The sequence below is a fragment of the Haemorhous mexicanus genome, chromosome 33 (assembly GCF_027477595.1).
Source record: "Haemorhous mexicanus isolate bHaeMex1 chromosome 33, bHaeMex1.pri, whole genome shotgun sequence".
Lineage (NCBI taxonomy): Eukaryota > Metazoa > Chordata > Aves > Passeriformes > Fringillidae > Haemorhous > Haemorhous mexicanus.
This window is the reverse complement of record NC_082373.1, coordinates 2409288-2434168: the sequence shown is the minus strand read 5'-3', so window position 1 is coordinate 2434168 and position 24881 is coordinate 2409288. Positions and strand designations below refer to the sequence as shown.

Here is a 24881-nt window from a genome sequence, read left to right as displayed (position 1 = left end):
GCAAGGATCCAACCTGGAGCTATGTCCACAGTCGTCCTCTTTCAGAGGTTTTTTCTTAATTGCAGATTTTCTATTTGGTTGTTAATCTTTTAGTTTCTCTTTCTTGGCAGAATATCTCATCTTAAATTATTACTGTCAACACGTCCTTAGCCCTTCCTGCCCCTCCACCCCCTAATTGTGAGTGCTGTCTGTATTGCTTTGCTTTGCTGTAAAAGGCTGTGGTGTTTGCAGCTAAAAGCAAAGCCTGCTGTGAATTTCATATTTTATCCAAAAGACACAAGCAGCTCCCCATTAATATTATTGCATTGACACCCTGGTTTTATAAACAGTGGAATGTTCTGTGGATGGTTGTTATCCTGTGATTATGGCTCCATTAGGCACAGGAACAGATGGTTCCTGTCCAAGTACTTTTTATGTTGTCATTTCTAGCAGGAATAAGAGGGAATGTTGAATTTTCATCTCTTCAGTGGTGAGGCTGAAAAGGTCACATAGGCTGTGGTGGAGGAGCTCGTGTTAAAGTGAGGTTGAGAGACCAAGTAGGAAGTGAGCTGGAATCAGGGAATGGTTTGGGTTGGAAGGCCTTGAAGCTCATCTCATTCCACCCTGCTGCCATGGACACCTTCCACTCCCCCTCTTTGCTCCAAGCCCCATCCAGACTGGCCTTGAACACTTCCAGGGGTGGGGAATGGTGTGGAATAGACTGGAGCAAGACAGAGCACGTGGATGCTGGAATGGGTTGTAGGTCAGTGGAGCAAGGCTGCAATTAGGGTGATCCTCAGATGGGCAAACCCCCGGGTTGTGCAGGATCTCCAGGTTTGGAAGAGGTGGGGTCCTCAGATGGGCAAACCCCCGGGTGGTGCCCCAGGTTGTGCAGGATCTCCAGGTTTGGAAGAGGTGGGATCCTCAGATGGGCAAACCCCCAGGTTGTGCAGGAGCTCCAGGTTTGGAAGAGGTGGAGCTCCTGCAGTGATGGAGAGGGAGGGGCCTGGGAAGTCCCTGCCTTCCTTAGCAGCCTAAACAGAGGTGGAATTAGGCCACTGATGTCCAGGAACTCTGCCAGGGTCCATGTGGAGCTGGAGCAGCAGCTTTGCCCTGTGCACCTGTGTCCACCCGTGGCCTCCATCCTGCCTTTTTCATCAGGGGTGATGTGGAACTGAACACCTCAGGGTCCCCACAAATGACTGACAAGTCTAATTCCATACCCTCTGCAATTCTTACCTTGCTTTTTCAGGTCATGTATTTGTGTTGTCTCCTTTTTTGTAGGTTTGGGGTTTTTCTTGGATATTTCAGAGCTGTGTAATAAATTCTGCTCTGTCCATGCCTAGAGAGAATTTAGCTGGCAGGATTTTTTCCTGTTGTGAGAACCAGAGAGTTCAAAGCTGGGCTTCTGTTTTCAATGAGTAAGATTTACCTGTCTTTTTGCATAGTAATAAACCCAAGCTAATTCTGTAGAATTAAGTGCTAATGAGAAATAAGGCAATAAAGTTTAGTTTGTTATTGAAAGTAATTCTGCTTCCACCTTGGAGGGACAATGGTTATTGCTGAGAGAAACTGCACAGTCATCTTTTCTTGGAATTTAATGCAGAATGGAAAATTAAAATATGATCTCACTCTCATTAAAATTAAGTAATTGATGTCATCTTTCAATTACAAGATTTTTTAGGAGCTTTCGACAAATCTTTTCAGGTTGTTATTAAAACCTGACCAACCAGGGATCCTTAAACTGGAGGAAATGGGGGTAGTTCTCTGTTAGGTAACAGAGAGGTAAGGGAGCATCTCAGGAAAATCCCCAAGTGGCAAACTCAGCCCTGAACTCCCAAAGGCAGTGTCCTTCTCCTTCGTGGAGATTCCGGCTCAGCATCAGCCGTTGCAGGAAATCTTTCATCTCTTGCTCTGGGCTACGGAGCTGGAGTGGTGAAGGAGACTCGGGGTTTCATGCTGGCTTCATCATTTTCAGAGTATGAATATTTAATTTAGGCTTCTTAAGGCTTTTAGCAGATTTATCAGGCTGCTTCCTGTGGTGGTGTATGTGAGGACAACTGGAGAAAACATTTGGATTCGCTTACAGTATGGAAGTAGGGTTTATTTGTTTTGATTTATTACTGAAATGCTTTTAAGAACCTCATCTTGTTCTCTGAGTTCTTAAGCAGCAAACAGAACCAGCAGTTCTTACTTTTCCAGTGCCAAGCAGTGTTTTGGTGACAATGTCCAGCTTTTCCTTGGTTAGGGCTGAAATCTGTTCACACTGCTGTTATGTGGTTAGAAGTTCATACAAATATTTCATCATTTTGGACCTGTTTTTACAATAAGTTTGATCTTGGAGGGATTGCACCTTGTTAGTGCAAATATACCATGGAATTTTTGCCTGTTATTAGACAGAAAGTTCTTTCTTTTCCAAACTTGTGATATTCTGGTCAAATGAGCAGTGCAGGATGTGAGGACAGGTCTGGTTGCCTTTCAGCATGTGAGAGCCCCTTTTGCTTGCGTTCTTTTCGTTTTTGTCAAGTTGCTGACTGTGTGCTCTTAAATAATCCTGCTGATTTCCCCATACTTCCTTCCCTCTACAAGCGAGACATTTGAGAAATCAGTTTATTTAAATTGGAAGAGGAGATATTGCACTCTGAGAGAGGCAATGGGAGGAAAATTCTCTGTCAGAAGTGGCTGTGGATTTGGAGATGGCTGGTGAATAAGATCTTTTTTACTTTTAGGCCTGTTTATTTTGGTTCAAGGTCCACTGATGCCAGTGTGGAAGGGATATATGTCCTCCTAGTTTTGTGAAAATATGTTTTGATGGTGAGTACTGATGGAAGGCAAGAAAATTCCACGTGTGAGGATGTTTGTGATTGGAGCAACAGAAATATTGGGGTGATAACACAATATCCTGTGTAACAAGGGCAGTAAATTGACTGTTCCTTCTCTTTATTGTAAAAGGATATTTTTTTCTACTTAAAAAGGCCACTTTGCACTAAAAACTGAATGTCATTCATTTTAAAGAACTATTAATGTGCTTTATTAATTGGGAGGAGTGGGTATGCTGGGAGAAAAGTCTCTTCTCCCCTGCAGCAGCCGAGTTCAGTGACTTTGGGGTGGGTTTGCAAAGTGCACCTGGGTTGTTGGGTTCTCTTTTCTCTCGAGTTTGGCTCGTTATTTTGGTCTTCCACGCAGCTTAAAGGCTTTCACATGAGCAGGATCTTGCCACATCCTGCTCTGCAGCAGGAACAAAGCTCTGCTGGAGCAGACATTGACTCTGCCCAAAGAGCCCTGAACAGAAGTCACCCCTCGCGTGATCCTTCTTGTAAAGAGCGTTGCAGCTGACAGGATAATGGGGTTTTTTAGGCCTGCTGGTGACGTGCCAACAGGGTTTCCTTAGCAGTGCCATTCTTTAAGGAGCTGTGGATGCTGATGTAAACACAACTGAAGGCTTCACACAGCCCGGACTGAGCGCAGGGCCTGGAATCTGCTGCTCATGCCATGCTGTGCAGGACATTTTTCTTCTGCTCTGTCTATTTAAATCTGGTTTCCCAGGCTTGTAGCCAGCTTGAATGGGTTGTGCTGCTGAGTGCAGGAAAGCTGGCCTGGTGGCTGCGTGGAGGAGTTGTCCTGCTCCATGGGCAGCCTCCCATTCCCAGGAATCAGAATCCTGTTTGGGATGGGGGTGTGCAGAGCAGGTTAAGGCTATTGAACAAGGTGTTTTGGTTCCCACTTGTCAGGCTTGAAGGGAATGAGTAGGAAACCTCTGTACTGCTCCTGGAGCTGCTGCTGCTCTGTCAGGAACGCGTTGGGAATTTGGTGGGAGTCTCCGCCAGTCAAATTACAGGTGTCGCACACTAATTGGAGGCTGGTAAAAGTTTAATAATTGTATTGCTTTGCCTTTAAGTAGTGGGATCCTGCTCTGGTGACTAATCCTCTTTAATAGTGACTGTCCTCGAGTGAGCACTTGGGAGTGCAGTAATGTGGGGCTCTGTTCCAGATTTCAGTGCTTTGGGAGAAAAAATGTATTTTACTCTCTTGAGCAGCCACCAGTTTGTCTGCTGCTTTTTCTATGGAATGGGAATAACATCCTTATAAACACACCCTTGGTACTGGCTCCTAGGGAGAACCAGGAAGGGTGTGGGATATGTGTCTCACCTCTTGATTTTTGAAAGATTCATTCTTGCAATTGATTGTTCACTGTGCTTGGTTGGTTCTATTTTTCAGTTGGGTTTTGTTTGATGAGGGATCTTCTAAGTGCCAGTGCCTCCATCAAGTTCTCTTTCTTTGTTTCATCATGCATAATCATCGGCCTCATTGCTGTGACTTGGAATAGCACTATCCCATCTGGAAATACATAATTACTGTGCAGGGTGAGATGCCAACTGGGTTAGGTTCTGTGCTGTGTTTAAGGGCAGGTCGGAGTTGCTGAATACTTGGTGTGAGCAGCTGTGTTTGATCACTAGATAGGGCAGTAATTGCTCTTAATTTCTTTCTTCTCCCCTTCTTGCATCTTATTCAAGAATCTAGGATTTATTTAGGAAAAGTAATTTTAGGTCCAGCTGGAGTGAAGTGGGCCCTGTATCCAAGCTGCCTTTTGGTATGGTTGGACAAGGTGTTGCTGTGGAGTCAGGATGGGAGGAGAGTTACCAGCAAGGAGTCCCCGTGGCACTTGGCTTATGTTAAAAATTGAAGCCAAGAGAGTTATTAAATATTGACACCTGAGAGCCAAGAAAAGGTGTCTGACAGGAGTCACACACAGGATTAAAACCCACGGTGACCTCTGTTTTAATCTCTTTGGGTGCCAGCATGGTTTTGTCTTTGTTTTAGTTCCTGGGCTAAAACCTGGCTTGATTTGGAAAATCATTTGTCCACACTTGTCTATCCCTTGTAAAAGTGCAGACTGCCAGAACAGGCAGAGTTTGTGTGTAATCTCTTGTTGGGCTGGACAGGCAACTCCTGAGAGAGTGTTATCAGCACTCCCAGCTCAAACAATTCAGTGTGTACCTGGAGGGTGACAGTGCTCTACCTGCCTGAATCAAGTGCTGAATCACAGGGCTGTCACAGTTTAGTCATTTCCTGGGAAACTTTGCTTTTCAGTCTGGTGGGAGAGAGCGAGGTCTGCGCTTGCACCGAGGATTGAATACTTGGGAATTTCTGTGAGCAGGAGGTTAGTCAGCAAAAAGAATTATTCAGGGCAGAATCACTTAAGCTGGGTTATTTAATGCTCTGGGAGTTGTCTTGCTTTACTCAGCTCAGCTGGTTCTTGGGTACGTGTGTGACCCTGTCTGTGTCCCCTCCTGCACATTGTTGTGGTGCAGGGCTGGTGCTGAAACCCTGCAGTGCTCCTGCCTCTCCACTCACATGGTTCTCACTGCCTGCTTATTAAAAATAGATGGAAGCATTTATCCTGAACACATTCTGTAAAATCCTGCTTGTGACAAAGCCTTGGGTTTGTTGCCTTCAGGAGGGAAAATGCATTTTCCCCTGATGACAAGTTGTAGCTATTTAAAGGATTTTTACTTTTTATCCTTAGGATGGGGTTACACGCAAGATTTTTTATTTGTATATGGGATTCAACTGTTTATGTGCATGTGCTGCACATAAATTTTATGGGTAGCATAACATTTATATGGCTGCACTTCACAATAGAATATATCATATAAAGTTGACTTTGTTGATTTAATTTTGTAGGTGTTGGTTGGAGGCAGTTGAGCAGAGCCTGTGTTTCCAGTTATCAGGGCTAACACAATTAACTGATGGAGTTGAAGATTTTAAGAGTTTATCTTCAAGAGTCTTTGGAGCCTTTTAAAAAACATTTTACCTTTTGTAAAGGTAGATGTTAGCTGTGCATTGGCAGCATGATTTGTGTGGCTGATCACAGAATCCCAGAATCACTGAGGCTGGAAAAGCCCTCTGAGGTCATCGAATCCAGCCTGTGACTGATCCCCACCTTGTCCCCAGCAAGAGCACTCAGTGCCATGTCCACTCATTCTCTGCACACCTCCAGGGACGGGGACTCCACACCTCCCTGGGCAGCCCCTTTCAATGTTTGACTGCCCTTTCCATGGAGAAGTTCCTCCTGATGCACAAGGGCATTTCGCATCTCGTTGTCCCAGCTGAGGATCTGAAAGGCAAAGTCTTTTTTCTGGCTTTTTAGCTCTTATGTAGAGGTGAAGAAGAGGTCCTTTGACCAATGTACCTGAGGAAGTTCTTTAAATAAACTTGTATAGAGATAGCAGGACACAGTGATGCTATGTGAGCCCCACACAGTCATGGTGAGCATGTTCTCGTGTCTGCTGTGAGAGAAGAATCAGCCAGAGCACGGTTACACCCATAAGAGGCTCTTTTATTCCCAGTCCTAGCTCCCAAAGCCCCTGAGAACTCATTTTGCTGACCCTGGGTAGTGCTATTTTCAGCAGAAATGCCCGTGATAAGTTACCAGATGTGTCTTTGTGTGGGGGAGGGAGGGTTTGTGGCCAAGGTTGAGCTGGTGACACCTCCTTGTCACTGATGCCCCCAGCCCAGGTGTACAGAGGGGACTGAGCCCTGTCCTTAGCTCACCCCCTTGGTGATGCATCACATATGGCCTCGAAGATTACAGCTGGAAATTCGCAGCCCAGACGGGTGAGCCCAGGACACTGGATCTGCTGCAACTCGGAAATGGAACTGGAAGATAAAGAGATTCTTCAGTATCGTTTCAGGAGTTGGATTTACTGCTTAAAGTTAAAACAAAAAAAACACCAAAAAACAAAAAACCCTTCAGGTTTATGGCACCCAGTGAATGACCTGGGGAGAGGAGCACCTTGTGACCTGGAATGACCCAGACCTTGAACACAGGGCAGCCGGGCCGCAGGAACCTCATCTTGAATGGAATTCTTTTGAAATAATAAATGTTGCGATTAAAATAGTTTTAATTTGGTAAAACAACCCTCCTAAGCCTTTAGAAAAGGGTTTTGGAAGTGTAGAACAGAGCCCCCACAGTGCTGCAGCCAAGTCAGCTTGTTCTGTGTGTGTAAATTAATCTGGAGCTGATCTGTCTGTGAAACTTTTAACACTGAAGCTGGAGCAGTTTAATGCTTGTGCCCAACAAACACAGCTTTGTGAGCCCTGCTGGGTTTTCAGTGCCCTATTCATGCTCCTAGTGGGAATACAATGGTGCTGTTAAAGGGAAACCACAGAGCCCAAACCTGTGCTGGTTGTTTGGTGACAAGTACAGTGAGGAAGGTGTTGTTTCTCTCAAGAAACCCGAGTTTTACTGGAAGGCTGTTATTTCACAGACCTTGCTAATATCTCCAAGAAGGAAACCTGATATACAGCTTCACCCAAAGGAAGGAGGAGGGAATCTTTGAAGCTGCATCATCATTTGGCCTCAAACAGAACAAGGCAGTTGTCTAAACTTGTTTCAAATGTAGGTTTTGTGCTGCAGTTGTAGCTAAGAGTGGTAGGAGTAGTTTAAGGCCGTGCACAGCCTTAGAAAAAATGGTTTAAATGTTGTTTTTAGGCTTGCTGAAGCCTGAAATTGAGGATGTCTCAGTTTTAACCCTTGGTAGAACCATTGGGGAGAGTGTAGGATGTCTAGAAGTTGCCAGTTGTCTGGGAAAACCACAGAAACCCAGACTGGCGTGAGTTAGAAGGGAGCTTAAAGCCCATCCAGTGTCCCCCCCTGCTATGGGCAGGGACACCTTTCCACTATCCCAGGTGGCTCCAAGCCCCGTCCAGCCTGGCTTTGGACACTTCCAGGGATGGAGCTGCCACAGCTCCTCTGGACAACCTGTGCCAGGCCCTCCCCACCCTCACAGGCAGGAATTTCTTCTTTAAGAAAGGTGGGAAGCAGCTCTCGGTACATAAGTGAGTGATGGCAGCATTCCTTACTAAGTGCTGGCCCGATGTGCCCATTTTTGGCCCAGGCCATGAGTGCACTTAGTCCTCACTTTGGATTTAGTCACACTTGAAAGGCCTTATCTGGAAGTGACGTGCAGCAAAAGAACATTTTGGACTTCCAGCAGCACTTATGGTCTTCGTTGTCTCGATGTTGGTGCTCAAGCCCTGCAGACCCAGACTCGGTGTTCTGCTCTTTCAGAGCTGGTTTGAGATGGTAAAACCACAGGGAGGTGTTGCCTGTCCTGTGCCTGGACATCAGCAGGGGAGTAGGCAGGAAAGGCCAAGTCACCAGGTCATTCGTAGAGGTGAGACCTGAAATCCAGATGAATCAGTGATAATAGAATAATTTTAATTATTTTTGTTACAATCTTGTTGTCGTGTTTGCCTTTAGTAGAATAGCTGTCTGTGTTTTGGGGCTAATGGAAGTACCAGAAGCACCACCAGGATTCCCTGGTAGCACAAACTGTTGGAAACATCAACGGATTTTTTTTTTTTTAAACCATACAAACATTTTTTTAAATGCACACGAACTGCTTTCCAATTGGAATCTTTTCCTTGCTGCAGCCCAGTGTTTGGAGGCTTTGTTGGGGAGATGCTGTGCCCTACGTGATCATTTTCCTTAATTTCTCCACTGTAGTAATTATGGTTTTGTTAGACAGTAAGTGACTCAGTGTGCTCGTTCCATGGGGGAAGGGGAGCAGGGATGTTGAAAGAGGAGCATTGTCTGAGCTAGCAGGATTAGCGGGTGTTACCACCTTGCACTGATGGAGCCCCACTGGTTAGAACAGATCATCAGCGCTAATTGCTGAGAAGCAGCCTGGCGTCACGGCCGGGTGGGGAGTGAGGCTCCCGGGGCTTCTCCCGGGCAGGATTTGAGTCCAGGTGTGACATCCAGGCTGCTCAGGTGTCCTTCCCTGGGCTTCCCTGGGCACTGCCATTGCACGCTCATCCTTTCCCTGCATGTCCAGTTGGATTTGTGCAAGGAGGTTTGATTCTATATTTTCTCCCAAGAAATTAGGATGATGATTGTAGTGGTGGGGGGTTTTTTACACCTGGTCTGTTCCAGAGCACTGGTTAGCCTGGGCAAGCTGAAGACATCGCTGCACCGGAGCTGTCACTGCAGCAGAGGTGGCAGGAAGGAAGAAGAGCCTCTTCCTCCAGCACAGCAACAGCTCAGCTCACTCTCATCTCTCCTCTAAAACCCCTAAAGCTGCTTCCCTTTGAGCAGAACCCCATTTCCTGGGCAGGGCCTCAGCCTGGGGAGGCTCAGCCTCAGCTCACTGGGGGTATGGATAAATCCAGAGTGAGCGGAACAGAAATGGGTGGTGGCTGAGAGGGAGCCAGGAGAGTCTCAACACTGTTTGTGTTTTAATTTCTTCCTTGGGAATGAGCAAACACCATTTTATAGCCAAATTATCAGCTCTCATTTGCTTTGCTGCTGTTTCTTTGTGGTGCCCTGTCTTGCATCTGCCTGGAGAGGGGTTGTGTTTCTCAGGGTGGGTTTTGAGCTCTCTGGGAGACTTTAGCAGCCCAAGTGTCACAGAGTGTTTTATTTGTGGAAGGGGGTTAATGATTGACAAGGTTTGTGTCAGAGGAGTGAATGGTTCCAGAGTTTGCAGCCCTTTTGTCCTGGTACTCTTCCTGTGGCTGTAATTTATGATATTCCATGAGGAAGTTCATGTTTGTGTCCAGATCTCACCATTTCCATTTCCTGTAGATCAGCAGAAAGGGAATAGACTGAAAGAAAACTTCTCTCTTAGCAATTCTTTTGTATCTGTGTCAGGGATTGGTACCAAATTTGGACTCTGCATAACCAGAAAAGAGGTTTTATTCAATAATTTCATTCCACCTGTGCCATGTGTCAAAGGCACACTTGTTCCCGAGGCTGGCCATGCCAATTTGGTTGTGACAGTTGTGGCTGCAGTATTCAAATCATCACGTCCATGAGGTGACTACACCTGCCACCCATGCCTGCACATGAGGTTTTTCCTGAGAGGACAATCCCTGGGTCTTGATGGAGCTTTATTTCCGGTAATTGTGGTTTGGTTCACACCTGTGTGGATGATGCTTCAGAAAGAGCTCAGATTTTTCTCCTTCCCCAAACTTTCAGTCCCTGCTGCCCAGTTCCACTTCAGTAGGGCTGTTCTCAAAATTGAGGCATTTTCAAATCCTGTGCAGGTATTTGACACTGTCAATATGTTTGTCAAAAAAAATGGTTGATCTATTCTTTTATGTTATAACAACATAAAAATTCAGATGGAATTGGAAATTCAGCACTAGAAAGACAGAGAGGGAGTGCCAGGGAGTCCCAGGAATCTGTCAGCTTTATTATATTTATTGCTTGAATTTTTCTCCTTGGAACTTCCCTACTTTTGCCAAATAGCATTAGGCTTTATTTTTTTATTGGCTTATGCTCAGAGAATCCTTTTTACAACAATATCAATGATGTGCACCACGTGGCAGTTGTGCACAGGTAGTGTTGTGGCCTGAGTTAGCTTCTTGTTTCTCAGTAGGATCTTACCTTGGCTTCAGATTTCCAAATCAAGCCTGGGAACCATACTGGTTCCATTCCAGTGTGGATGGGTTTGTTTTATTGGTGGGATATTAGTGTGGAACAAGTAATTAGAGAGAATTCTCTGCTTCCCTGCACGTGAAACAGAATGGGGTGCTAGTACTCCTGAAAGTTCTGATATTTGTTCATAATGTACTTACATTATTTGGATGTGTTGTATTCCTTATTAATGTCACCAATTTTCTGTGGCAAATGTTTCATTATATGTAGTGTGTAACCACGAGTGTGGAGAGTACAATTAAATCTTGTGGAGAAATTAATCACAGAATAACCAGCTCTAAACAAACCTGTGGCTTGGCTTATAAGGAGAAATCCCTCCCCTTTCTGTGTACCTGTGCTCTCCTGCCCTGTCCATCCCCTGGCTCCCTGTGCCTCCCAAATGGACATGAGTGCTCTGGCAGCCCAAAGGGTCACCTTTGTCCTGGGGGCTGCCAGGGCCAATGTCCCTGGCCAGGCGAGGCTGGGGATGGTCACACTCTGCTCTGGGGTGGGGTGGCCTCATCTCCAGTGTATCAGAAACATCCAAAGCTGTTGGAGAAGGGCTAAAGCAGGGTCAAGAGGATGGAGAGGGTCTGGAGGAGTGGCTGAGGGCTCTGGGTCTGTCTGGCTGGACAAGAGACTGAGGGGAGACTCACTGGGGGCTGCAGCTTCATCCCAAGGGGCAGCTCCCATCTCTGCTCCCTGTGACCAGGGGCAGGACATGAGGGAACCACTGCAGCTCTGCCAGGGAGGGAAATCAGGAAAAGATTCTTCTCCCAGAGGGTGCTGGGCACGGCCCAGGCTCCCTGGGGAATGGGCACAGCCCTGGGGCTGCCAGAGCTCCAGGAGCTGCTCCCAGGGACGCCCAGGGTGGGATTATTGGGGGTCTGTGCAGGGCCAGGGGTTGGACTGGATGATCCCTGTGGGTCCCTTCCAACTCAGGACATTCCACAATTCTCTGAAAACTGCCTCTGGAAATGGAGGCAAAGCTGGTGGGTTTTGAGGCCCCTGCAGTCACTCAGCACATGGTCCTTGGGCACACAGGAGCTCGGTTGGACGTGTCCCTCTCCCTGCATGTCCCTGTCTGGTGAGCAGGGTGAGTGTCACCTGAGCTCTGCACTGCAACCAGGCACTGAAATTACTGCTTTGCTTGGCATTTCAGTGCATCATGGACATTCTCCTTTTCAGCTGCTGGATTTGTTTGGACTTGTTGGGCCCTTACTCAAACATAGTGTCAGAGGAGTGAGATAAAATTCTGTGTGTAGATGCACACCCTGCCCTGAGCAGCACAAGTCAGAGGAGGATGGAATCATGGATTGGTTTGGGCTGGAAGGGACCTTAAAGCTCATCCTGTTCCCCCCCCTGCCATGGCAGGGACACTTCCCACTATCCCAGGTTGCTCCAAGCCCTGCCAGCCTGGCCTCGGACACTTGCAGAGAGTGGGCAGCCCCAGCTTCTCTGGGCAGCCTGTGCCAGGGCCTCAGCACCCTCACAGGGAGGAATTTCTTTCTCCCCAGTATCTTATCTAAACCTCTGTCAGTCTGAAGCCACTGGGTCCCACTCCAGCTCTGAAGTCTGTGTCTCAGTGTTTGAAGTGCCACTGGCATTTGAGTGCCCAGCACTGAGGAGTGGAGTCCGTTCCCTTTCCAGGCATTCCACAAATCACCTTTGGAACCAAACTGGGCACTTAGCTAGAATGTTTTAGCAGACACTGGTAGTGTTGGGAGGCTTAGGGCCTGAAGCCTGTAATCCCCTTTTGTGCTGCAGAGGGGACTGGCAGGAGGATCCTGTTGAGGGCAAACCCCACGGCCAGAGCTGCTCTGGGGCTGAGGCTGCTCCCTCTCGGTTTAGGCTCACGGCAAAGAAAACATCCTGTTTGTGATCACTCACTTCTTGTCATCATCTAACTGTGGCTTGATTTTCACTTGATACCAAATACTTCTGTTTTCTTAGTGCTGTGTGTTTGATGGCTCCCCATCTCTGGGAGATGTGAGGTTGTGAGTGCCAGGCAGGCTACAAAGAGGCTTGAAACGCTGCAGGGCTGTTTGTTTTAATCCCTCCAAGGTTCCAGTCTTTCTTGTGGTTCTGATGTAATGTGAGAAATTAAAACAAAAGACAGCAGCCAGATGGTGCATCTCCAGGATCAGACAGATTAGTTTTTTAAAAGAGGGAAAAGTTTACAAATGCTTATTCTGCTCTCTAGAGTAATCACTCTAATAATAATCACTTCAGAGGGGATTCTCCCCCTCTGCTTTGCTCATGTGACAGCCCACCTGGAGTCTTCTGTCCAGTTCTGGGGCCCCCAGCATGAGAAGGATGTGGAGCTGTTGGAGCAAGTCCAGAGGAGGCCACAAGGTTGATCAAGAAGGGACTGGAGCACCTCCCTTATGGAGACAGGCTGGGAGAGTTGGGAACTTTCAGCATGGAGAAGAGAAGGTGGTGTGGAGACTTCACAGCACCTTCCAGTGTCTGAAAGGGCTACAGGGAAGCTGGAAAATGACAATTCACCAGCAACTGCAGTGACAGGACAGGGGGAATGGGTCCAAACTGAAAGGGGGGAAGTTTAATTTACATCTATGGAAGAAATTCCTCCCTATGAGGGTGGTGATTCCCTGGCACCTGGATCATGTCCACCCTTGCCTCAGTTTTTGGAGATCCCCTAAGCAGCTGCTGCAGTGGACTCACTTGGTGTGCTGTTTGATTAGTTGAAGAGGAGGCTCTGAGTTTGCGCTTCCCCTTCACCCTTTAGGTTGGGAATTATCCCACTTTGTTCGCATAAGTTGTTCTGTGGTTACAGAATATTTTCATGCACTCCCAGTTTCCCTTTTTAGTTTTCCACTGCTTTGATATTCCATTTAGATAGCTGCTGTGATCCAAGTTATTGCATTTAAATAGTGGATAGTGTAGGTCTCTGATCCCAAGGGAAACTGCAGAAGTTCTGTAATATGGAGCTTTGAAATCTTAATGTGCTCGGATTTATTGAGTTTCAGGTTTTCTTCAGCTGAGTTCAGGTAAAACCTTCATGGCACTGAAAAAAAAGCAAGCAGACCTCCAATTGCAAAATTCCAATGTGATTAAATGAGGTTTCTTTGCTTGTTTTTAGGGGACATCACACAGAAGGGGTATGAGAAGAAGAGAGCAAAGCTGCTGGCTCCATATGTTCCACAAACCCAAGGTAGGTCCTTGCTTTGGCTGGAATCACCTCCCACTCCCATGGCTCCTCAAGGGCTCTGGATCACTCGTGAAGATCCTCAAGAACCATTCTGGAAACATTCTCTAAAATATCTGTGCTGTGTCCTTCTCAATGCCTTGTTGGAGAAACATTAGGATTTTTATAATTTGTTGCTTTATTTTGCCAGAGTAGCTGAAGTCACCTCCTTTGGGTACAATTGTTTCCTTTGGTTCAGAGATCCAGAGCAGCTCAGCTAGTTGTATGTGGGATAATTACATTTAATTGTAAACTGAAGGACGTGGCTGAATGTGTGTCTAGTTTTTTTTACCTGGAATAATTGTTACTGATATGCTGAGATGTTCAGCCATTAAAAACTGATGTGTCAGGTTCTGATTTTGGGCAGTGACTGGCTATGACAGGGAATCCTGAATGGACCTACTGGAATTTACTGAGCCTGGTCTACTGCCAAAAAAAAAATTGATAAAGAGTAAAGGCTCAAAGTGCATTTATTGCCCATCAACACCACGGGACTGGGGGAAATGACAGCAGCTCCCTTCAGGCCTTTGATGGGGGAAAATAAAGTTGTCATGTGGCAACTTCTTGACTTTCCCACCCCAAACCACTGCCCAGTTCCTGCTCTCCAGGTTGGATTTGGTTGTTTATTGATCTCAAGGTGGGGCTCTTTGAGATTGGGTTTTATACAGTGTATTCTGTCTGAGACACATGCTGAAGGGAGCAAGGCAAGTAAAATTGTAATTTAGCCTTCAAAATGGAGATTTTGTTACAAACAGCTCTCCAAGTGCTGAGGACTCCCTGGCGCGGGGTGTGAGGGGAATCTCAGAGACTTGGTTGCTGCCTGTTTATCAAATCTATTTCTGTTACTTAAAGAAACCAAAAACTAATGTACACGTGACTAATCCCTCTTGATAAGTAGATATTTGTTGAGCAGGTTGTACAGTCCTCAGGCTAGCATTTGTGCCAGTGGAGAACTCGAGCCTGAGGAGGAAATGGGGAATCCTTGGGTAGTTCAGGAACTCTTGGCAGCCCTGCTCTTGTCCTGAGTATTCTGGAGTCTGAAGATGATACAATCCTGGCCCCAGCCCTGTCACTGTGCACATGTTTGATTGGTCTCAGAAAATGTTTAATTAGGAGGGGGAAAACAGTGTTTGGCAAGACTGGGCTCTGCTCTGTTAATTGTGGGGCTTTGAGGGCTGCCAGTGGAGCTGAGGTCCAGGCAGAAGCCTGGGATGAGGGAGGTCACCAATTAACCCAGAGGTTTGATTGCCCTTCCGGCCCAGCTCTGCAGCTTTTTATCCATCTCACACCCAGCTGCCCCAGTGTCTGGGAATCTCCTGTTGTAAAAACCCTGTGGAAGTCATGCGTGAGGGATTCAGAATCAGGTCACCTTGGTAATGAGAAGAAAATTCATTTAGTCCACAACAACAACAACAACAACAACAACAACAAAATCCTTAGTGCTGGCATTTCGTGCCATTTCTGTGAGCACTGGACTGGTGTTGGCTGATGGAGTGTCTCCATTCCATGGATGTGAAAGGAGAGGAGGGGAGGGGGGTGGCATGTCAGGGCATGTCAGCAGGATCATTTAGGAGATTCTTACTGCTTGATCTGCTCTCCATTCACATGGCCTCAGGAGTTAGGGCAGCAGTGTTAATTACCTAAAGATGCATATTTTCCTGGTGCAGTATTCATTAAGGTCCATCTAGCTGCTAACTCCTAAAGTCTCTGCAATCTGCAGATCCCAAAATCTGAAGTCCCTAATTCCAGGGAGTTCTCCATGGTGGGGGTCAGCAGCAAGCACAGCAAATGAAGCCCATGGAGTTGGGCCAGGTGTCCCTGAGTTCTGGGAGTGTGTTTAGGCTGCCCTGGAAACCCTGGAGGCTTAAGTTGGTTATTTCCATTATTTTATGGGTATGTAGCTTGAAAAAAAAGGTCTTCGAGGAATAGGTGGTCCAGCCCCAGCACTGCTACTCCATTCTGTTTGCAGACAGTGGAGTTACAGGTTTGCAGCTGCTCCCTTGTGCATGTGGCACTTGTTCTCCTTGTTATTCATGCAAACATTTATCCTTGTTGATCTTCTAATGGTTCAGTCTCTGAACCTCTAAATCATTGGCCCTTCACCAAAACACAGGAATCACAAAGCAGGCAATTCTCATTGGAAACTAAAGACAGTCAACAAATCCATGGCATCCTTCAAAGCCAATCTAAAATAATTCATTTTTCATCTCTCTGTCATATTTGTCATGTTTCTGCCAGCAGAAGGTGCAGCTGTAGCAGGATTATTCTGAAGGGAGCTCTAAATAAATCACCTGTCACCTGCCAGGCTTGGCTCACTTGTGCTGCTTTGTTGTGTAACCATCAGTGATTTACACTCTTTCCTCCTCTGTGTCTGAGCGCTTTGTGAGGCCACTGGAACATGTTATTATGTCAGAGCAAAATATTGAAACAAAGAGCTTGTTCTCTGTGTGTCATGTCACTTAGAGCCACCTCTGATCCCTTCCTAACTGGAATGTCATGTTTGCCCTGTGATGCCCTGCGGAGAGATGAGAGGCTTTTACAAGACTTACGAAAGAGAACTGAATATGAATTTAATAATTCTTTCAAAATAGTGTTAAATCTGCTGCTGACATCTAGTGGGTGCCTGAATTTGTAAATACTCGAATGATCAGAAAACGTGAAGCTTTTCTGTTTGGTCTATGAAGTCGTGTTGTTTTTGGATCAAAATAAAACTGGGTTGGGTTTGGTGAAGGCAGATAAATGCTACAAAGATGTTAAACTGGTTATCAAGATGAGGAATTAAAAACATGTCCTTCTACAAGAGAGATACTGAGGGGCTGGAGTGTGTCCAGAGATGGGAACAGAGCTGGGAAAGGGGCTGGGGAACTCCTGAGGGAGCTGGGGGGGCTCAGCCTGGAGAAAAGGAGGCTCAGGGGGGACCTTTTCACTCCACAACTCCCTGACAGGAGGGTGGAGCCAGGTGGGGATCAGGGGGTTTGGGTTGGACATCAGGAGGAATTTCCCCATGGAAAGGGGGGTCAGAAATGAGAGCTGCCTAGGGAGGTTTGGAGTGCCTGTCCTGGAGGTGTCCTGGGAGGGGCTGCAGGTGGCACTCGGTGCTCTGGGCTGGGGTCAAGGTGGGGATGGAGCACAGCTTGAACTCGATGGGCTCAAGGCTTTTCCAGCCTGAAGAATTGTGCAATCCTGTGGAGATTCCTGCAGCTAGCTCAGGGTGATTTGCTGTTATTGTGAGTCCCTGAGCTCAAAGCATTCACCTGAAGTTGTTTACCTAAAGCCACACACCTCAAAAGTGGTGTAACTGGATTGGAAGCTCAGGATTTGTGGTTTCCTCTCCACTTCTCTGATCCTTTGGTAGTTTGTGGGAATTCTGAAGCAGCACATACAGATGACACAGTTGCTCTTGGTTTTGCATGACTCCAGGTGACAGCCTGGAGGAGATTGCAGCTGGGTGACCTCTGGGTTTTAGTTTTCAAAACTTCCCTCTGACACACAGATTCATTTTAGAATTGAACCCTAGTAGCTTAATTCTGAGTTGCTCTTGCTGAATTATGTAAAATTATACTGTTTATCAGATTATTTATTTTCCTTCCTGTTTTAACGAGATAAACAAACTTTTCCTGGATGGTAAAGCCACACACATGCTGAAGGCCAGAACCAGACAACGGGAGGTCTCCTTGGGTTTGTGATTAGTGGGAACAGCAAAGGCTCTTGCTGGTTTATTATTGGTTTTCCAGTCAATAACAAGCTGGTCGCTGGGACACTGAGTGACAAACCAGCTTTGTGGCATCCACAGCCCTGTCATGGGAGAAGGGAAGAGTGTGGTCCAAAAAAGCTCCTTTAATTTCCCTCTCCCTGTTTTCCAGTGGTTGATTCAGCATTACAGAAGGAATCCAAACCTCAGATGCCCGTTCCATCTGCAGCTCCAGCCTCAGCATCATCCTCCTCATCCTCATCCAAATTCCACCGCGCGCGCTCAGGAGGAGCCAGAGATGAGCGTTATCGATCTGGTAAGGGCAGGGCCAGGAGTGCCCTGGATTCCTCCCGTGGAACTTCACTTGTGTGCATATTTTCTGGGGCCTGAGGGTGTCCTTGGGTCACCAGCCCAGAGGGGTTGTTTTGCCTAACTAAAACGTGAAGCCAGTTAACTGCACTTCACGTGGAGTTCAGAGCTATGCGCTAGCACAGCACAGGATTTGGGAACGAGGAAAGCTGCAGTGCTGAGGCATCCCCAGGGTGCTGTGCTGGTGCTGAGGCACTTCCCTCTCGCAGACATCCACACGGAAGCGGTCCAGGCGGCGCTGGCCAAGCACAAGGAGCAGAAGATGGCCCTGCCCATGCCCACCAAGCGCCGCTCCACCTTCGTCCAGTCCCCGGCAGACGCCTGCACTCCCCCAGGTGAGGCTCTGTGCCATTTAGGTAAAAAACTTATTTAAATTAAAATTTAAAATATTTATTTATTATTTTTATTTATTTTAAATTATTTTAAAAATCATTTGTTTATTTTGTTATAAATAAAATATTTATAAAATAATTATAATAATTATAATTACATTTCTATATAATTATAATATATTTATAAAATTGTAACTTCAGCCTACTACTTCACCTAAGTAAAACTAACAGCTGGGCTATTAAGTTCCCGTGTAAAAAAAATTATAAAAATCAATTTACATAACAATCTATTCTTATTTTAAAAAAACAGTTTGCACCTATAAAGAAGGAAATTCTACCTATAAGAATCCTTAAAAAAAATACATAAACATCTGTGGAAAGAAAAAGCCTTAACACATATACACACAAACACCCTCTAACCAATAAATTGAGTAGCAAAAAAGCTACTAGCCAATTAAACCAAATAACTTTAAAAACTATAGAAAGATAGATAACATTAAAAATTCAGCTTTTCTGCTGAATAAAAATCCCTAGAATCCTGTCTGTTTCTATTACAACAAGGCTGTGCTGGGCTGTCCAGGGATGCACCTTCCGAACCAAGGGGCTGCAGTGCTCCCTCCCAGTGTTGCAGCTCTTCAGGGAGTCTCTCAGTCCTCTCTCAGGGCTGGGAAGTGACCTCTCTTCCAGGAGTTCTTGAAGAGCCGTGTGGTGGGATCCTTGGGATGTCCTGGATGTCCTTGGATGGTCCTTGTGGCTCCAGCTCTTGGTGTTCCATAGTTCTCTGGTTCAAACTGGCCAGAGCTGAGCAGGTCTGGACTGAGGCCACTTCTTCCTGCTTCTCATGGATAATTCACATCTTGATTTCATGAAGGTTTAATGCTCGGCACACAAGAGGAGGGTTTGCAGCCATGTTTGTTTCTGGGCAAGGCCCTCTGAGGGCTCTGGTGGGATTCCAGACTTGCAGGACTTCTCTCACCCCTGCCATGTGCTGGCTGCAGCAGAATCCTGGTGACACAGTGTCTGTCATGATGCATGTGCAGCAGAAATCAATAACCCTCTGTTTTCCAGCAGCTGGATGCACTGATGACAAACGAGTCCGTGTGCTCTTTGGCAGTGATTTCTGTGTTGTGTCTCATTGTGCAGAAGCATCGCAGCCATTTGGATTGACAAAGTCATCCAAAATGTTATGAATCCACATCTCCTGGTGAATTCATAGCTCTGAAACTGCTCTGCTAGGCCACGTCACTCCTCCTCCTCCTCCTCCTCCTTATTTCCTGTTTTATCACACTTCCTTTTTCCCTTCCTTTCTCCGAGGGGCTGGTGCATGTTCCTGGTGTCTGCTTGAGTCTCAGCTCTGTGCTCACTTGTCCGGGACTGCAGCACATCCTGTGCTGGGGCAGTCACACCAGTCGAGGTCAGCACTCACAGCATGGCTGGAGTCAGCCTTTGCCTCAGCTCCTCACTCCCTTCCACTCTGGCAAGTGGTAGAACATGATTTAGTACTTTGGTTTACCACTCCAGTGTAGGCAGAAAATCACTTTGAAGAGCAAAGTGAATGAGTTTTAGGCCAAAGCTACCCATGTGTTTGTATTTAGCACTGTACAACTCAACATCTCAAGAACTGAGTGCTTGCTTCATGGTAATTAAATAATTAGTTCACAATTTTGGGACAGCTGCTGTATCTGTGCTCTGGGACACACAGGACGCAGTTCCTTGCTGTAGATTTCTGTTTTGTTTTGGGGTTGGGCTTTTTGTTTGTTTTCTGCAATTGAAAGGGCCCCATTTAGAGCCCCAGACAAAAGCATTTTCTGCTGTGGCCTTGGCACAGTTGTTTCCTGCATTTTCTTTGTTCCTGGGACTTTGCAGTTTGACAATGACCCTGACCCCTCACTTTTGAGTTCAGAACGACCAGAGTTAGGCAAAACAGCATCTGATATTATGGAATGTGAATGGAAAAGTAATGAGAGTTAAGTTCTAGGCTTGGAGACCCCAGGGGAAGGATGTTGTCTGAGGAGGTGAATCTCACAGGGGTGAGTGTGTTCCCACCAGCAATTCTTCTGCTTTAACCTCTGGTTGGCCAATGTGGAAAACAGATCTTCCTGTGAAAGCCTGTGCTGTTGATATGTGATTGGAAAGAGCATGTTCAGTGCCATGTGCTTTTCCCTAAGCAGCTAGATTTTCTTTCTGCTTCCACACAGACACGTCTTCCGCCTCCGAGGACGAGGGCTCGCTCAGGCGCCAAGCTGCTCTCTCTGCTGCATTGCACCAGAGCTTACAGAATGCTGAGTCTTGGATCAACCGATCTGTTCAGGGGTCATCCACATCCTCATCAGCATCCTCTACACTTTCCCATGGAGAAGGCAAAGGGACCAGTGGGTCACTAGCTGATGTATTTGCCAATACTCGAATAGGTAGGAGCTGGGTACCAACAGAACAATCGCTTCGAGTGCAGACTGTGTTGACAAAGGTGGAGCTGTCCCTTGCAGAAGGGAAATTCAGAGCAAGAGTTTTGCTGGTGTTGATGGAACTTGCTAGGATTGGTTGGAGTTACACCTTCCCGCTGTTGTTTTCCTGAAGAATTTCAGAAGATTGAAGTGGTTGTAAAAGGGAGAGTGGGGAGCAGGAGCTTCTGGAAGCAGGGAAGACTCCAGGGACAGTGTGGACAGAGCAGGAGGCACAACTCTGTGTCCTGTGTTGCTTTATGTCTCCAGCTCTTGGGAGCTCCCATGGGTACAAAGCTGCCCAGTGCAAGTGGCATTTTCATCTGTGTCCTGACAAATCCCTTAGGGGTGTCTGTGCCTGTGGAGTGGGGAAATGTTGTGTTTAACATCCTCATTTTGCTCTGAGCTCCCATGGTGTATTGTTTGCGTTAGATCAGGAAAGAAAAGGAACCAAATCCAGCTCTGTGTGTGAGCAAATGAGCCTGTCATTAAAAAACAGGGTTAGAGGAGTAAAGCTTTAGCCCAGCTCTTTGTGGCTGTCTGAGGAATAACCAAAGCATCCAGGTACTGAGGAGATGGAGCAAAATCTACAGATCTGGATACCCTGGGCTCAGTTTTCTGAGGCTCTGAGGTGCTCCTTGCTGCTGATGCTTCTGTATGAAATGGCCAAGTTTGTTTTTGCTCTTGTATGTTTGTCCTTTTTAGCTGCTGGTGAGGAAATTCCTGCACCATAGGACATTGTCTGTATTTCATGTGCTCTCTGCTTCTGCTTAACTGGGTTGGGGCAAGCAGTGCTTAGAAGTGCTGGTGATTTTATCTTTTACTTATTTATCTTTTTATTGCTGTTATTTTTGTTTGTTTATTTGCTGGGATGCAAATTGTTTCCTGAAATGGAAAACTGAGGAGATTGCCCATAAAAGGTAGTCAATATAATTAATGTCTTTGAAGCAGAGAGGCTGTTTTTAATTGGAGCGTGCAGAAGGTCACATTACCTTTTGCAATGAATTAAGGTAACACAGCTTTTTACCTCCAGAATATCTACTGTCTAATCTAATTAGTGTCTTTTGCAAAATAGAAGCTTTGAATCTTTGTCAGAATTCTATTTGCCACATTCATACCTTGTTAACACCTGGTTTAAATGAATAGAGCTCTCACATACACAATTCTGTACATCTCTCTCTTGAGAGCAATAAAAAGTCCTGCAGGTGTTTGGATTGTACAAATCCACGTCCCTTCCAGTGATTTTAGAAGTTCAGTGCATGAGAAATACTCCTGCCACTGTGTCTCCAAAGGGATGCAGAAATGAGTTATTTTTTCTCCTTAGAAAAAGGGAAATCAACACAGAATCAATCACAAAACCCTGTGAGTGGGAATTATTTGGGATTTGACCTCAGACTATCTGTAAAACCCAACCCGTAGTTTCAGATTGTTGGGTTTTTCCTTTGTAAGCAACAGTTGCAGCTGCTGTTAAGCCAGAATAGAATATTCTTGCCCTATCAGATGACTGAACCTGCTGGGTTGTGTAAAGAAACCCTCCATTAGCAAAAATCCCTTGTTTAAGAGACAGTTCACGGGAGAATTCCTGCAGGGTGCAGTTGCAGCCTTGGCTGAAAGGCAGGACAGTGTCTTGCAACTTGAAGCAGAAGTAAGACCCAGCTCACACTATTCATTTGCTTCATTCTGTGGCTGCTGGACAAGCTCTGTAAGCACCCAGCTGGAAGGGATTGAAACCAAACACAATTTCTGCTGACCTGCTTTGGTCGAATTCCCACATGTTTTGTGTTCAAAAGCCCTCTCTCACAAAAAAGCTAAATAGCAGAATTTTAGCAAGAGAGATCAGTGCATAGGTGAGGGAGTGATTTGTTCTTGACTTTGGGTGTTTCAGAGCTCATGTGAATCACAAACTTTTAAAAATTTTTTTTTCCTACAGTACTGAATGTCAAGAGATTGAGCTTCAAGGTTAGAAACCAAGAACAGGAATTCTGTTTTGCTGAAGCACTTTCCTGACATGGACAAAACGCTGTGCCTTTGGTTTTTGGTTTCCAGAACAGATGCTGTGCCTCTCCTAGAGCTGCTGAACCTTTAGGAGTCAGTGTGTTTAGCATTATTGAGGGTTCCCACACATCCAGCCATTCAATCCTTAGGATTATTGGGAACAGGTGACTGACACTTTGCTCATTGGGGGATAATAAAAGGTGTATTTAGCAGCTTTCTTCTTTTTCTAGAAAGTTTCTCAGTCCCTCCAGATGTCACAGCAACTACCTCCACCCCCTCAGCGCGGCCGGCAGCCATCGACCTCCCTCCCTCTGGGATTGTGAAGGGGATGCACAAGGGATCCAACCGCTCCAGTCTGATGGACACTGCAGATGGTACGGAGCCCTCGGGGCACCCAGGGGTGCCAGCAGGGTCCAGAGAGGCCTTAAATCACATCGGTTGTTCTCCCAGCTCTGGGTGATCTCAGAATTCACAGAGTCACTGTGACAAAAGAGACCTTCAAATCATCAAGTCCAGCCCAGCCCCAAGACCTCAACTAAACCCTGACACCCAGTGCCACATCCAGGCTTTTTTTAAACACAGCTAGGGATGGTGACTCCACCACCTCCCTGGGCAGCCATTCCAGAACTTTATCACCATTTCTGTAAAAATGATAAAGAAACTTTTTCCTAATATCCAACCTGTATTTATCTTGATGCAGCTTGAGACTGCGTCCTCTGGCTCTGTCAGTGCTGCCTGGAGAAGGAGACTGACCCCACCTGAGCACAGTCACCTTTCAGGGAGTTGTACAGTGATGAGATCACCCCTGAGTCTCCTTTTCTGCAGGCTAAACACCCCCATCTCCCTCAGTTGTTCCTGAGTCATTATCTCATTTAGGCTCTTCACAAAATCAGAATGGTTTTGGTGCTGCCATTAAGGTGTTACTGTGCTACAGTTGTGGTGTTGGCATTCTGGAGGAATTTCTTCATGGACGGGGTGGTCAGGCTTTGGAAGTGCCCAGGGGGGTGGTGGAGCCCCAGGTCCCTGGAGATGAGTGGGAAGGACTGGATGTGGCACTCATTGCTCTGGTCTTTCCCTCCAGGTGTTCCTGTGAGCAGCAGAGTCTCCACAAAAATTCAGCAGTTGCTGAACACCTTGAAAAGACCTAAGAGACCACCCCTGAAAGAATTCTTTGTGGATGATTTTGAAGAAATTGTGGAAGGTAATAGCACCAATAGTGATTTTATGCACATTTGTTACAACTGGAGACACTCAGGGAGCTGAGTTCTTTGTGCTGTTGTTCTCAAGGTTGGCTCAGATTCACTGTTTGCAGCAGCCCCCATGAGCAGTCTGACACAAAACCAGTGTTTGAAGTAATTCACTGTTCTGCTGAGCTTTGGGGGACCTCCTCAACACTAAACTTCGTAAAAAAATATTTAAATAGATTTTTCCACCCCTTTCATTTGCTAAGCTATTTTAATTAATTTCCCAGAGGGGATTGTCCTCACTGGTAATTTCATTCCAGCATTCATTTGTAAGCTTTTCTTTTCTGCAGTTCTGTGTTCCTTTCCTGACTGATGTGTTGAACACCTTTGAACAACATCCTGTGAGAAGCCTCTGTTCATGGTCTCTTGTTCTGTGCAAGACTTCCCAGGAAATGGGATGGAATGGGTTTTTAAATGCTTTTCCTCATTCCTTTAGGATTATTTTCAGTTTATTTCGAGCTGAACTGTCAGGTGACAAATGGGCAAAGACAGGGAATATTATTTTACCTGGGTTATATTAGAAATACCAACAGATACTGGAAATGATATAGAATTTTCTCAGTTCCCCAGCCTGACCCCAACCAGCCCAAGCCCGAGGGCCGCCAGATGACCCCAGTGAAGGGAGAGCCCCTGGGAGTGGTCTGTAACTGGCCTCCTGCCTTGGAAGCAGCTCTGCAACGCTGGGGAACCACTCAGGCCAAGTGTCCCTGCCTGACAGCCCTGGATGTGACAGGAAAACCAGTTTATACCCTCACATATGGTGAGTTGAGCCTTCCCCTGCTCAGCTGCTGCCAGAGGGGAGCAGTGGGGAGAGCACAGGGCTCGTGGGTTCACAGGGGTTGCAGAAACCTTCCTGGTCTTGGCCAGGGGTGGTGGACCGAGCAGTGTGAGTGTAGGTGGTAAAAAAGCCAAGGTGTGAGCTGTTCTCTTGTCTGCTTGATCCAGAGCTCTGCAAGTCTCTCTTCACTGTCTTCCAGGCAAACTGTGGAGCAGAAGTCTCAAGCTGGCCTACACCCTGCTTAATAAACTGGGAACCAAAAATGAACCTGTGTTAAAACCTGGAGACAGGGTAAGGACCTGGGGACTCTCTGGAGTTTAACCAGGGGTTTGGGGGCTGGAACTTTCCACTGACACCATAGTGAAACTCTGACCCCAGGGACAAGGCTGCTTGGGACAGAAATTGGTGTGATTTTTCA

General features: G+C 46.3%; 1 protein-coding gene across 3 annotated transcripts in view; it reads left to right on the top strand.

The window, feature by feature from the left end:
* Positions 1-24881, top strand: part of DIP2B (disco interacting protein 2 homolog B) — a 60175-nt gene that overhangs the window by 12808 nt on the left and 22486 nt on the right. For 2 of the 3 annotated variants that reach the window (XM_059871955.1, XM_059871954.1), the window contains exons 2-9: positions 13509-13580; positions 17477-17620; positions 17883-18008; positions 20204-20416; positions 22672-22815; positions 23523-23642; positions 24248-24445; positions 24663-24754. In XM_059871955.1, the coding sequence (XP_059727938.1) occupies positions 13509-13580; positions 17477-17620; positions 17883-18008; positions 20204-20416; positions 22672-22815; positions 23523-23642; positions 24248-24445; positions 24663-24754 (1109 nt within the window). The remainder of the gene's footprint in view (positions 1-13508; positions 13581-17476; positions 17621-17882; positions 18009-20203; positions 20417-22671; positions 22816-23522; positions 23643-24247; positions 24446-24662; positions 24755-24881) is intronic. The other variant, XM_059871956.1, reaches the window with a different exon arrangement.